The sequence below is a fragment of the Lathyrus oleraceus genome, chromosome 4 (assembly GCF_024323335.1).
Source record: "Lathyrus oleraceus cultivar Zhongwan6 chromosome 4, CAAS_Psat_ZW6_1.0, whole genome shotgun sequence".
Lineage (NCBI taxonomy): Eukaryota > Viridiplantae > Streptophyta > Magnoliopsida > Fabales > Fabaceae > Lathyrus > Lathyrus oleraceus.
The window spans coordinates 181,356,401-181,372,105 of record NC_066582.1 but is presented as its reverse complement, the minus strand read 5'-3'; the positions used below and the strand labels follow the sequence as shown (position 1 = coordinate 181,372,105).

The following is a 15,705-nucleotide window of genomic DNA, read 5'->3' as shown; positions in this document are numbered from 1 at the left end:
TTTCATAAAACCAATTTATTTTCTTAAAACCGACTTATGAATGGATCGGTTCGGTTTTAAACCGGTTTTTAACAAAAAAAAAAATAGTTAAAAAAAACAGTTTTAAATCAATTTTTTATTTTCTTAAAAAAATCAATATTAAAACCAATTTTATAAAAAAAATAGTTTTTAAAACTATATTTTTAAAAAAGTAATTTTATATTCTTTTAACTAACTTTTTTATTTTCACTAGTTATAAAACTATTTTATATAAAAAAATAATTATTTTAAAAAATTACTTTAAATTTGACTTTTATAATCACCACAAATAATATCTCGATTAAAAACAATCCCAAAGTATGATATGTTACATAAAAACGGTCATAAAATAAAATAATTATGAATCATATCTTTATAAATCATAATTATTCATAAAATAAATAATTCATCAAAAAAATTGTTCAAATTTCTAAAATCTCTTATAATTGTTCATAAACAAATTTTATGAGGTTTTAAAATATATTTTTTTAAAATTTAAAAAACATAAAAAAAACAATCTTTTTTAGAAAAAAAATAAAAAATATTCAGAAAAAAGAAAAAAAAATTGAAAATAATAAAATTATATTCTTAAAAAAAAATCTTTAAAAAAATTATTCCAAAAAATAAAAATAACTAAAAAAATGAAAATCAAAAATAAAAGAATTTTGAAAATAAAATAATAATTTATTTTCAAACATTTTTTACTGAAAAAAATATAAAATATTTTTGATAAAAAATATCTTTTTTATTTAGAAGAAAATAATAATTTTATTTGAAAAAAAATATCAATTATAATTTTTTTAAAAAAAAAATCCAAATATAATATTTTTCGTGAAAAGAAAAAAAAATCTGAATTTTATTTTTAAAATAATTTTTTATAAAACTTAAAAAATTATAAAATATAAATAGATTTATAATGTGATAAAACATGAAAACAGACAAATATAAAAATTTAATGAATAGTAAAATTTGGATACCCAATAACAAAATCAAATTTTTATAATGTGTAAAGGTTTATATTTGGATAACAAAATGGATACCAAATTTTTATTTTAGCATTTGGTTTGATTGTTTAAAATTAGAATAATTTGGATATCAATTTGATTATGGATAACCGGTTTTTTTGCAAACCCCTAATCCTTACTAATTCATACTAATTCGGTTTATGAAAAAACTCAAGTGCTTGTTAGTAGTGCTTGAAAATGAAACACCATCATTATCTCACCCAAGTACTTATTATGCATGTTGTTATTATATTATTATATTATCATATGATTATATTTTGTATTAATCTTGTAATAATCAGATTATTATTTATTTGCAAAGAACTGTACCTCGATATATATCATAATATATATATTTCGAATTTTCTTCTTTATTGCTTTCATTTGGGTATTTGTCGTTGATTCATGTTCTACTAACTCGCGTCTTGCCTGAGTTAGCATCACTTGTCTAACTCAATTGTCTAACTGTTTCAATCATTTTAGGTGTTAATTGTGGTGGACATAACGTTTCTTCCCTATAAGTAACTCTTTCAAATAAAGTTATATCCCTTATTTTGTAGTTCTCGATCAAAGATCCAGCATCAAAAAAACACATATTAGATTCTCTCCCGTCAACTACTAATCTCCAATTATAAAAATCAACATGTTCATCAATCGAATTGAAACTTATCGGAATATATTGAGGATTTTGATCTAAAAATTTTGTGAGCAATGACTGATAGTCCTCCTACATATACAAGAAAAAACTTAAATTAAATATAGTTTAAACAAAAAGATTAAAGTAAATAAAATAATGAATATAGTCAATTGATTTTCACACCACAAAACAACATTAAATAAATAGCCATGTGAAAATTACGCACAAATATTAGGTGAGAGAAAGGGAGAAACGATAATAGGTGAGAGAAATTGAAAAATAGATATACACTTCTTCTTTATTCCAAATCCAGTATCAAAATGTGCTATTTTTTTCTCATTTTCATATTTGTTTAACTTTTTTTTAATTGAATCTCTTTTCATTTTCATTGTCATTGTAGAACTCAGGTTTTATATTTTTGTTGTTTGAAAAATGATCATTTTTTAATTCAATTTTAAATTTGTTTAAATTTTAGAATTTTGATTATTCAAGACGACTGCTACTATCATACAATGAATGAATGTATGAAGAATTCTTCTTTTTGGTAAAATATATAATAAATTTAGCCTCCAATTATCTTTGTCGCAAAAGAATCAATTTTACAAGATAATAGATGGTTAATTCAACCATATGTTTCATTTTTTTTTATCAAGAGTTTTAATAATAATTTAGATGAGATTTTTTATGATAGATTTTTATTTCTCACGTAAAGATGAAAAATTGTTTCGGTTTACGCTTCGAATTTATCCTTTCCAAATGTTTTTCTTAATCACTTTTGCTATAGTTTCAATTACAGTTTTCATTCAATTGTTTTCCTTTACAATTTATTGTTTTTTATTTTCCCACTCTTTTCTGTCTTTGTAGTTAATTTTAGCAACAAATATTATTATTTCTGTTACTGTTTAAAATATGTTCTTTTTTCTTATAAATTTTTTAAAATAAATTGTTCGTGTCTTTAATTATATTTTAAAGTAGATTTCAATTATATATAAACGCTTACTTTAAAATATTCATTTTGTTATTATGCATGTTGTAGTTTCTTAGTTCTATTTTCTGTATTTAATATATGTTCGTAGAATATGGCCTCCAACTTAATTTGGATTGCAAGATATGAAAAATATATGTACTTGCTTCACAATTTGATAACATTTAATGTAATTTTGTTAATAAATCAAATATGTTCACTTCATTGATAATTTTATATATATATATATATATATATATATATATATATATATATATATATATATATATATATATATATATATATAGAGAGAGAGAGAGAGAGAGAGAGAGAGAGAGAGAGAGAGAGAGAGAGAGAGAGAGAGAGAGAGAGAGAGAGAGAGAGAGAGAGAGAGAGAGAGAGAGAGAGAGAGAGAGAGAGAGAGAGAGAGAGTCAATTCTCATTATTTTTTATTTATTCTTTTATTTTCTATTGGATTTCAATCTTTACCATCCTTGCGTTAAGAAAAAAATGTATAGAATCTTAATTATAGTTTTGTTTCTTAAAATGTATAGTTTGTGAAGGAGGTTTCAACTTTTAATGTGTGAGTAAGTGGAAACAACTTTCTCATCAACACTGAAATAATAATTCTTTTCTTCTTGAAGATTACGAGTACATACATTTTGTTTTTCTCTTTACATAACTCTTTGATGTTTTTCCGGCAATATAGATTATGTTTCAATACTTTTACATATTTCAATTCTTCTTACAATTTGAACAATGTATAAAAAGAATATTTCATAGCATTTGTACGTTGTTTGTTACATCAATAGAATTGACTGTTTTGGAAAATTATGATGATGCTTTCTTTAATATGCTATGGTTCTTTATTTCTCATTGGTTTTTATTACTTGTAACTGAAAAATGAGAATATATTCAAGTAGTACGTCAGAAATAATTAGCTATAACAGTTAAAAAGCAAAACTGATATCTTTAGGATCTACGGTTGGACATGGATGACAAATAGTTAATTTTTTTAGAATTTATATTTTTTATTAATTACTACCGTTTGTCCGCTTTTCTTCATTTTACTGTCAATTTTTAAGACTATTGCTAGAGCATATTAATAAAAATTGCAGCTTATTCTTAAGACAAACTAAAAGTATAAAAACAAACAAAAAAATGGAGTGATTTTACGTTGTTTTTTTTTTGTAAAATAATAAAAAATTCAGACTATAATTAATAAACTTTTGACTAACAAAAAAATAATGTTTAAATATATTATATTTTTCTATGAAAAGATTTTATCTTACATGGTATTGAATAATTTTTTCTGTACAACTTCGAACCATTATAGATAATCCATATCATATAACTATATATATTTTTAAAAAAGATATATTTATTTTAAAGGAAATCTATATTTTTAACATATGTTTAAATGTATTACATTTTTGTATGAAAAATGTTTTATCCATTTTTAATTTACTTTGCATAATTTCTTTTTCGTATTTTTCATTTTTTACTTTAGATTTATACTTTTAACATATGTTTTACAAATATGATTTTTGGAGTAACGTTTTTTAAAAAGATATATTTATTTTAAAGCAAATCTATATTTATTACTATTTTCAACATAATTAGTGAATTTATGTTGCTTATAAATTACATACGTGTTTAACAGTTACATTAATAAAATGGAAAACAATATCCGTCAAACATCAAGTCAATAACAAAGGTCAAGAAGGGATGAAAATGAAAGGAAGAGGAGACAAAACATGAGCAACAAGCAGAGAGAATACCATTTGTCGAGACGACGTGAAAATTACAAGCGACGGAAAGAGTAAGAGAAACAAACTCATACATCTCGCACTATAAATAGTCAGTCAAGAGTTCCATTTCAAAATTTTACAAATATGACTTTTCCAAGATCACACTTTCAAGGAACTATCCAAATGAGGATCTCAGGACGCGTTTCTTACAACTATACATCTACGACACCGATAATGAGCTACATAATAGAATGGAGGAAAATCAACAACTGCACCAAAATATAGTTCACAAATTACAGAAAATGATCCACCTATTTAATCCTTTTGTAATTAGGTTCAAGCAACTGTCACTATTTCCAAATATTAGTGAATATAACGTCATACTTAATGAGGTCCAAGTAATCACCATCAATACAAACTTCCAACTGTAGAACAAATTGTGACAATTATTGTTGGATGTGATGCAGATTCTGTGGAATATGGAAGGGATATTAATGTCATTCTTCATGATGGAAATCTCAAGAAAGTTCAAGAGACAAAAGGATATTATGATCCTTTGTAATACCCTATATTGTTTCCATTTGGGACGCATGGTTGGCACATCAACTCAACAAATTGTAATGGACGAAGAGTGTCATGTCGAGAATATTACAGTTACATGCTTCAGGTAAATTTAGATTAATTTTAGGAGATAGTATACTTAGATAAGAATTGCTTAAAAAACTTTACATATAGCACCGACGTTTTTTTCAATCATTTGTAGATACTCCTAAATGATCAATCAATATTGTTAAATGCGGGTCAACTATTGCAACAATATGTTGTAGACAATTATTTCAAAATTGAATCAGGGAGGTTAAGGTAGATTAAAGATCACCAAAGTGATATACGTGCTGAATTGTACCAAGGTTTACAGGATGCTTTGCATGTTGGTGAAACTAATGCGGGTACAAATTCATATAGCATAAATATACAGTTTTAGATTAATAATTAGTTGTGCTTCTAATGTTAATCATTCATGTATTCTAATACTAATGTATTTCATGAATCTTCGTAGAAAACATTGGAAAAAGAACAATATTGCCATCATCATTTATTGGCGGTCGTTGAGACATGACACATCGTTATGAAGATGGCATGGCTATTGTTCTAAATGGCGGTAAACCATATATTTTTCTAACAATGACATGCAAGCCTTCTTGGAGTGAGATAACAACATAACTTTTGCCTTTTCAAACACCACAAGATTGTCCAGATTTGCTAACAAGAATATTTAGTTCGAAATTTGAGCAATTGAAGGATGATGTTATTAACAAAGGAGTCTTGGGAAAAGTTAAAAGATACATGTATGTCACTGGATTTCAAAAGCGAGGATTATCGCATGTGCATGTGTTGTTGGTCTTAGAAGGTAACGACAAGTTACGTAATCCAAAAGATTATGATAATATAGTAAGAGCAAAAATACCTAAATTAGAATGTGAACCAGAGTTGCATGAAGTTGTTGTAAAACATATGATTCACGGACCTTACGACATAATCCATTGAAAGTCTCCATGTATGTAAGATGGACATTGTAAAAAAAAGGTATCCCAAACAATTCTTGGATGAAACACATCAAAGCACTGACTCATATCCCGAGTATAGGAGAAGGTTTGATGAATCTATATCGTTAAGTAAAGATAGGCCTGTCGATAATAGATGGGTGGTTCCTTATAACCCTTGGTTACTGTTAAAGTATGATTGTCACATCAATGTAGAGATTTGCATTAGCATTAAAAGTATCAAGTATTATACAAATATGTGTACAATAGCCCTGATCGTGTGGCTATGGAGGTTCATAAAGGATCATGCATGAATGAAGTTTAGCAATATGCTGATGAAAGATGGATTTGTGCTCCCGAGGAATTATGGGAAATATTTGGATTCACTCTTTATCGATTATATCCTTCGATTGAAAGATTGCAGATCCACTTGCCAAACCGCCATCAAGTGCGCTTTTATGATCATCAGCAAATTGCAGATGTGTTAAATAATGAATGCAACTCTAAAACAATGCTCACACAATTATTTGCATTGAATCTACGAGATCCACAAGCAAGAAATTATCTGTATAGAGAGATTCTAGAGTATTATTGTTGGAACAAACGGGACATGGAATGGCATCGCAGGCGGTCAATAAGAAAAGTTATCGGGAGAATCTATACCGTATCACCTTCGGAGGGAGAGAAGTTTTACTTGTGAATGTTGTTATCTCATGTCATAGGTCCAACCGGTTGGGAATATCTTCTTACAAATAATGGCACGACTATTAATACATTTAAAAAATCAGCCGAGGATAGGGGATTTCTAGAGACTGGTCATAGTATTCGTGATTTTTTGGTTGAGGCTATGAGTCTCCGACTACCATGTGCTTTACGGAGGTTATTCGTGACGATTTTAATATTTTGTGAACCTACTGATGTTAGAGGCCTTTGGAATGAGTTTTTTACACATATGGTAGAGGATTATCAAAAAACTAACAATGTTGTGGAATCAAACTTGAAGGTGATGATCTCCCATCTTTACCTCCTAATACAATAGACGAATATGAAATTCCAAGTCCCATATAAGAGAAGTTAGAGGTCTATATCCTTAATGAAGATATTGAATTCGTTGCTAAGTTAAATAATGATCAAATGATTTCATTCAAAACCATTATGAATGTAATTATTCAAAAACAAAGTGGGGTATTTTTTATTGATGGTCCAGGAGGAACAAGTAAATCATTCCTTTATCAAACATTAATGGCAAGTTTAAGAAGTAAAGGATAAATTGTCTTAACAACTGCATCATCTCGTATAGCTGCAACATTGTTACCCGGTGGTAGGACTGTACACTCTCGATTTAAGATACCTATTGATATACAACTGAGTTCCATTTGTGGTATTCAAAAGCAAAAAGATCTTGTAAATCTCATTAGAGTTGTTGCCGTAATAATTTGGGATGAAGCACCAATGACAAAACAAAAATTGGTGGAAAAGTTTTGATCATGGGGGGAGATTTTAGTTAAGTTCTTCCCGTTCTAAGAAAAGGTACTAAGTCACAAATTATTTCAGCGTGTATTGTTCAGTCTCATTTATGGGATCATACCAAGATTTTGTGTTTGCATTAAAATATGCGATCATTGCATGATCAATAGTTTATAGAATTTCTTATTCACATTGGTTATGGTGTTGAACTTACCAAGTAAGATGACATGGTTAGGCTCCCTTCACAGATTGTGATCCCATGGGAAGGTGAACATTTCATAGAAGTACTTATCCAACATATTTTTCCTAATTTAGAACTGCATGGTTGGGATGCCCCATATATGGTACAAAGAGCTATTTTGACACCAACAAATGATGATATCCAGAAATGGAATGATATGATTATCGACCAGTTTCTAGGAGAAGAACATAATTTGTTGTCGTTTGACGAGGTTGAAGGGGATAATCATAATTTATACCAGCAAGAATTCTTAAACTCAATTGCACAAGATAGTTTGCCACCACATATTCTAAAGATTAAAAAGGGTGCACCATCGATGTTGTTACGAAATCTAGATCCTAGATATGGATTGTGTAATGGGACGCGGTTATTATATCGTGCTTTATTTATGAATATCTTAGATGTTGAAATCTTGACAAGAAACAATGCAAGAAAATGAGCTTTTTTGCCCAGAATTAAAATAAAAACATATCGAAGTGATGGGTTGCCTATTGTCCTTAGTAGAAAGCAGTTTCTTGTGCGACTAAGTTTTGCAATTACAATAAATAAATCACAAGGACAAACCATTCCAAATTTTGCAATATATATTCCACGACATATTTTCTGTCATGGACAGTTATATGTGGATTTATCCAGGGGTGTTTCACCGACTACGACACGAGTTTTAACTAGGCAAGGAAAATTGAAAGGAGAAGACGGTGACTACTTAAAAATGTAGTCTTCAAACAAATTCTTTTATCACACACACGTGTATTTATTAAGTACATTAAAAAAAATTCTCACACATTGATTCCCATTTTGGTTACACGACATACCAAAATTATATTGTATTCTTTATATCATAACTAAATATAATTTTCTTTTGCTTTAATATACAACCAAACTAGAACACATTGAAATCTTCAAATTATGTAAGGAGTTGAGACGAAATATTATTGAAACTTGCTTGGACATAAAAGTAAGTTATACTTAATAATTTATTTTATGCTTTTATGTTAGATATCAATTGGGTCATACTTATTCTCATTATTCTTATGCAATAAATTTTAGATAGGAGACTTTGAAGATAAATGGAACACATGGAAGGATGAACAAACAATTTCATCCATCGACAAACTCGACAATAAGGTGTATTTACCTTTTTCGCAATACGTATAAAAAACTGTTTCTTTCATTTTCACCACTCTTTCACTAACATTTTTATCATCCTTATTGAAAAATGTCAAATGTCTAAAAATTTACCCTGTCAGTTAGAGCTCTACAGTGATAACAGATAAAACACAATTTTGGAAAATGGTGAAAAGAGAAATAATATCTCAAAGGATGCAGAGGTTTTTATTTTATTCATTTAAGAATATTTTTACTCTAGAATATTTTTTAATACATGAATTTAACTTCTATTAGTGGTTTATGTAAATAAAACCATATATATTTACTAAGTCTATTATTTTTCTTTTTTACCAGAAATCCAGGTAATTCCGAAACAAGTCATAGTTGTGGTTCTACCAAATCTAGACTAAAACAAAATATCTTCATTCTCCAGGTATATATTTATATGTATCACAATAAACCATATTATATTCAAACGAGTCAAATGTTTTGAATATATTTCTTTGATGATATAAAATTTCATCGTGTATTTGTAGTTTTTTAGATCTCAAGAGCACATTTATAAAGAGATGTACGAAGAATTGATTTGAATCTTTATAAGTTAAAAAAACTATATTACACTAATTACTATTAATTTTACTATCTTTTTCTCTAAAAAAATTCTAATTTGAGAATGTTATATTTTTTCTTTACTACGGAAAACAATGGCAAGGAAAAAGAAAATACTTCGAATAAAGATTTCATGTTCGGCATTCCTCTTAAAGAACGTCATTGATTACACAATATCAAGTACTTTGCATACTTCAATATAATTTTGAATATCTTTGTTTACCATTTTCAAAGTGTAATAATATTATTTTTAATATGACGTACAATAGAAACCTCATAAAAATAAAAACATACATTTATTTTTCTCTGTTGTGCGTATTAAAAAAAGCGGGCAGACGGACACGGAAGTTCCCTTTTGAATGCTAGTGTATATGATAAAGAAGATAAAAAAATTGAATGTTAATATGTTTATTTGAGTAACTGTATTTAATTTTGGTGTTGTAGTATCTTTGGTGGAGTTTTACTCCTCTAGCCGTATGAAATAGATTGTGTGTCTATTATTTTATTTTCTACATTGCCAGCAACAGATTTTATATTTATTTATTCTTTTTAAAAAATTGTGAAGATAATTCATAGATGAAATATGTGTTCTTAAGACAATAGAAAATGACGGGGTTGGTTATTTTACTCACTATAACTTGCTTTAATTATTAGTAACTTGGCTTTATTATTAGTAATTTATTAGTAATTTATTAGTAAAAGAGAGAGACTTTTTAGAGAGTGAGAGAGTTCAAGGGGAATCAAAACTGTTAGGGGGTTTTGCTCAATCCTTGAAAATGAGGGATTTGGGTGTAGTGGTTAAATACGTGGTTGCTGAGATATTTTTATTCGTTCACTTTTGTTTTTTTTCTTTCAATTTTTGTATGATCGTATGCATAATGTATTCTAGGGGTTGTGATTAAAGATAATGCACTTTCAATATAGAATAGTTTTACATAATTATTCAATAAAATTATAATATTCGATCATGTCATGACGAAGCTTTATAATATATGGTATATAATGCTAATATATTAAGTTAAAATCAAAATAAAAATAAAAATACCCGTTTATATTTTGATGTGTGTGCACACTAAAAAAAGCGGACAAACGGCTACGAGAGTGCCTGTTTAAATGCTAGTATAGATAAAGAGGGTAGAAACAATCAATTCTCATTATTTTTTTATTTATTTTTTAATTTCTATTGGATTTAAATCTTTCACATCCTCGGGTTAAGAAGAAAACGTATATAATCATAATTCTAGTTTTGTTTCTTAAAATGTGTACTTTGTGAAGGATGTTTCAATTTTTAACGTGTGAGTAAGTGGAAACAACTTTCTCATCAACACTGAAATAATTCTTCTTCTCTTCTGGAAGATTACAAGAACATACATTTTATTTTTCTCTTTACATCATTCTTTGATGTTTTTCTAGCATTATAGATTTTGTTTCAATACTTTGTAAATATTTCAATTCTTCTTACAATTTGAACAAGGTATGAAAAGAATATTTCATCGCATTTGTATGTTGTTTGTTACATCAATAGAATTTATTGTTTTGGAAAATTACGATGATGCTTTCTTTGATATGCTATGGGTCTGTATTGCTCATCGGTTTTTATAACTTGCAACTGAAAAATGAGAATATATTCAAGTAGTACTTCGGAAATAATTAGCTATAATAGCTAAAATTCAAAACTGATATCTTTAGAATCTACGATTGGACACGGATGACAAATAGTTAATTTTTTTAGAATTTATCTTTTTATTAATTACTAGCGTCCAAACGGGCACTCATGTGCCCGTTTGTCCGTTTTTCTTCATATTACTATCAATTTTTAAGACTATTGCTAGAGCTTATTAATAAAAATTGCAGCTTATTCTTAACGCAAACTAAAAATATAAAAACAAAAAAAAATGGAGTGATTTTACATTGTTTTTTTTTGTAAAATAATAAACAATTCAGACTATAATTAGTAAGCTTTTGACTAAAAAAAAAAACAATGTTTAAATATATTATATTTTTGGAGTAACTTTTTTTAAAAAGATATATTTATTTTAAAGCAAATATATATATATTACTATTTTCAACATAGTTAGTGAATTTATGTTGTTTATAAATTACATACGTGTTTGACAGTTATATTAATAAAATGGAAAATAATACCCGTCAAATATGAAGTCAACAACAAAGGTCAAGAATGGACGAAAATGAAAGGAAGAGGAGACAAAACATGAGCAACGAGTAGAGAGAACACCATTTGTCGAGACAACGTGAAAATTATTAGCGACGGAAAGAGGAAGAGAAACAAACTCATACATCTCGCACTATAAATAGTCAGTCAAGAGTTCCATTTCAAAATTTTACAAATATGACTTTTCCAAGATCACACTTTCAAGGAACTAATGACAGTGAAGCCGATCCAAGTAGAATTACACATGTTATTGATTTTGCACTTGGTTGGTGATGATCAATATAAACATTATATATTACATTGTATAATTTTGATTGCTTTCGTCATATTTCATTTTATGAATTTAACCCCGCAGATCGTAATTGCACATCACCTAATCAACAAAACAACATGAGTCAATCCAATACAAGTATAAGGGATATTGTTCTAAGCAGTGGCGGAACTAAGGGGGGACGTGGGAAGGCCCACTAGTGCAGAAAGAAGATTTTACACCCGTTTTTTATACATATTACACCCGTTATGATAGGGTGTAAATTCAAAGGGTGAGATATGTATGAAGAATTTACACCCGTTTTAAAACGGGTGTAAAAAGAGAATATATTACACCCTATTTTAGATTTAAAAAAAGGGTGTAATTGGTAGATATATACATTAAATTTTAAGACATTTACACCCTATTTAATATAAAACGGGTGTAAATTGTCACCTATTACACCCTGTTTTAGATAAAAAAAGGTGTAATTGGTAGATATATACATTGAATTTTAGGACATTTACACCCTATTTAATATAAAACGGGTGTAAATTGTCACCTACATACATTGAAGTTAAACGAATTTACACCCTATTATAATTCAAACGGGTGTAAAATGACAAATATTTACACCCTATTTTTGATATATCAAATGTAAAATATCTTATAATTACATTTAATTTTAACACATTTACACCCTATTTTGTGTATGAAGGGTGTAAAATATCTCAATTTTTTTAAAAATATTTTATTTGAAATTTCATTAAACCAAATATTTTTATATATTCCTGGATATTCAATAAAAAACAAAAATAACCAAAACAAACATTTCTCTAATCTTTAGAATCTTGCACCAAGTCATACATCAACAAAAATTGTATTCATGTAAGAAAAAAATTCAACCACTTTGTTCATGTAACTTGTACCAATAAATCATTCATGGAACAAAAATATATCTATATATAAGTTTTTTTTAATCGCTTCTGTTTTGTCATTAAATCTTTCTTTTCCTGGTTCTCTTGCTCTTCAACCTTTTGCAAAAAGAATTGAGCCCAAAGTTGTCGGATGTGATCAATTGACTCTTTTTCATATGATGAGGTGTCTGTGAATATCTGCAAGTTCAAACATATAATAAATTAAACAACTACATGTTAAAACAATAATTTACATGTTTTTCATTAAATATATGTAATATAAAATACCTCATTGAATCTTTCAACAATACAAGCATCAATAATGTCAAACATATTTTTCATGACATAATATCCACATGCCCATCCGTTATCTTGTTGATGCCCCTGCATATAAACTCCTAGTTACATTAAAGCCACCAAAAACAACAACATCACAAACTTTTTTCCTTTTTCACAAAATTTGTACCAACACTAACTTTCTTCACTCGACATAGAAACACATACAATTTTAGTTGGTTCAGAGCATGTACAACTATAATTTTATCACCATAAGTGCAATTCAGTAATAAATATACTACATGTTTATAATGATAACTTACAAATATATCACTTGCAATTATAAAATCGGAATTTTCTTTTTCTTTATCTCATTTATAATAATATAAATAATCAAGATATATGGGCATTTAATACCTCTTTATAAATGGTATCTTTCAAGAACTAAAAAATCAAGCCAACACACCAGTATTCCAAGAAACGACAATATAGTAAAACAAATCTTACCATAATATTCTTCCAATTAGGCTTCTTCTTCTTAATACCTCTTAATAAATGATAACCTTCTAGAGCTCTGATAAAAGAGTTGTCAACGAAGTAAGTTATAAATATAAAGACTATGTGTACAAAAATTTAGTATAAATGATATCTCTCTATTTAGGCTTCTTACCCCTCCAATATGACCTTAATATTTTTCTTAGGAGATCTGTTTAATGAACAAAACCAAAAAATAATATTATCTTCAGGACAAATGACAAACAATTGCCAGTGATTGCTGTAAATTTACAAAAAAAAAGTGTTAGAATCAATAAAATTTAAATACTACAAAATAACATATGAAAAACGATAAAACCTTGAAGGAAACATGTACTTACCTATTTAGCAATGGTCCTAAATAACATTTTTTTGGCTCTCCATCCAACTTATTTTGTATGTATGTTTGAATAACTTCGGCCGGTTTTGTGTGAACTAGTATCCTATTTGGATCGAGAAACCCAAATAGTTTGTTGAAATTCTTGGAGATACACATGCGATGTAGATATCTAAATTTTTGAAACAAATATTAATTATATTTGATACATAATAACTCATAAGTCACAATAACTACTGCACATAGAATTAATACATGCTCAGTTTCTACTTTAATACCACTTTAATATGAACAGAAGAAAAATGAACTAAAAAGTCTATTTAAACAGTAGAATAACAACAGAACAATAATATCCATCAAGATTTTTGTAAGCCTAAAATCATGAGAAAAGAGAATGAGTAACTACCAAAATGAAATTCTCTTTGACTGCACAGGTACTATGAGAACATTGATATACAAAATCCATATGCAAGTTTCCTACGCTAGACCCTAATGGTATCACATATTTAAACTTTGTTAAACAAGTATAAAAGACAAGACCAAAATGTGCAAATCTGCAACAGCTTTAATGCATAGAAGCTATTTTTTCAAAATGCATACTGCAATCAAATTTTATATATATTAAACCCATACTTAATTTATCTTAACCAAAATTGTGTGACACATAAAATGTGAATACTCAAATACCAATATAAACCATCTGCATTTAAGCATTGGAAAACTACTATCATGCAGTACAATTGGAGTTAGAGTGAGATACTTTCTTTTTAAAGTAGAAACGTAAGAAAAATGTGAAGAAATATTAACCAATTTCTATAGTATACATTTTTCTTACCACAAGTTTTTAATCTACATATACTGCTTTCCAATTACAAAATTAAAGTAATAATGATGATGGTGCATCTAACTAATGAACTTAAGCTTAGTACACACAATCCTGTGTTGTTTCATGATCACTAGAACCTAAAACTCATTTGCTCCTGAAGTGAACTTAGTGGTTCAAATTTCAAACCACCCAAGCATCAATGTTCAATGTAGTTGTAAAATTGAGTTATTAACAATTGGCAACACACACTATCATCAATCATCACCTATCACCCAAAATCTCACCAACATAAAGATGCCAAAACAAATCATGAAACAGATAATATCTCAATCCATAAAGAACATCTAGATATCGAAATTGCGGAACAGAGTAAAGTATAAATACACGAAAATTCAATTCACTGCTTAAAACTTCCATAGGAAGCATAGATCTAGCAACCCTAAAAAACAAAATTTTGCTAACTAGACCCATGACAACAAATTGGAAGCGAGAAATCTTCCACTACAAAACACCAACGAAGATAAAGACAATAAAATAACCAATTCTTATGAAGCACTAATGCAACATGCATAAAAAAAGAGAACAAAAATGTTCAACTATTTTGAAATTTATTTTAATAGCTTGATTAATTTCACCACCTATAACGGCCCAGCAAAGCGGGCGATATGGCTGGATTTTGGCACTCCGGAATTGACAAGTAAATCTTTGATCAAATCCTCTCAAAACTTGAAATTAAATAACACTAAATTTGCAGGGGCCAAATATGTTCAATAAATTACACAAATCTAAAACAAAGTATTGATAAATAGATTCAATGAAGAACATACATGTGATACTAGTGGCAAGAAAACCAAGGTACTTAGTGATGGGAAAGAGACGTGTTACACTTGTCAGGTCCAAGAGTTTGTCCTGTAATCAACATTCTGAACTAAGCATGCATAACAAATACCTGTAGCAGCAAAATCAAAAAACTTAATAACCAACATCTTCTACTCACTGGAACCTTTTTTTGAGCAACCATACAAACTGAATCTTCAAAACAGATCAGAA

General features: G+C 28.0%; 1 protein-coding gene across 1 annotated transcript; it reads right to left on the bottom strand.

Annotated features, from left to right (window-relative positions):
* Window positions 1–12,633: 12,633 nt before the first annotated feature.
* Window positions 12,634–13,989, bottom strand: LOC127074413 (uncharacterized). Its single transcript, XM_051015730.1, has 5 exons — window positions 13,834–13,989; window positions 13,629–13,733; window positions 13,466–13,532; window positions 12,971–13,066; window positions 12,634–12,880 (listed from the first exon to the last, which is right to left on the bottom strand). The coding sequence occupies exons 1-5, from the start codon at window positions 13,986–13,988 to the stop codon at window positions 12,725–12,727; spliced, it is 579 nt and encodes a 192-aa protein (XP_050871687.1). The 5' UTR covers window position 13,989; the 3' UTR covers window positions 12,634–12,724.
* Window positions 13,990–15,705: the final 1,716 nt, after the last annotated feature.

What these genes read in the sequence shown, in the direction of transcription:
- LOC127074413 (XM_051015730.1), bottom strand. Translation starts at nt 13,988, where the DNA reads ATGTGTATCTCCAAGAATTTCAACAAACTATTTGGGTTTCTCGATCCA. An exon ending in ATTAAGGTCATATTGGAGGG is followed by an intron (nt 13,533 to 13,628) that starts GTAAGAAGCCTA and finishes CTCTTTTATCAG; the next exon opens with AGCTCTAGAAGGTTATCATT. An exon ending in CTAATTGGAAGAATATTATG is followed by an intron (nt 13,067 to 13,465) that starts GTAAGATTTGTT and finishes GTTTATATGCAG; the next exon opens with GGGCATCAACAAGATAACGG.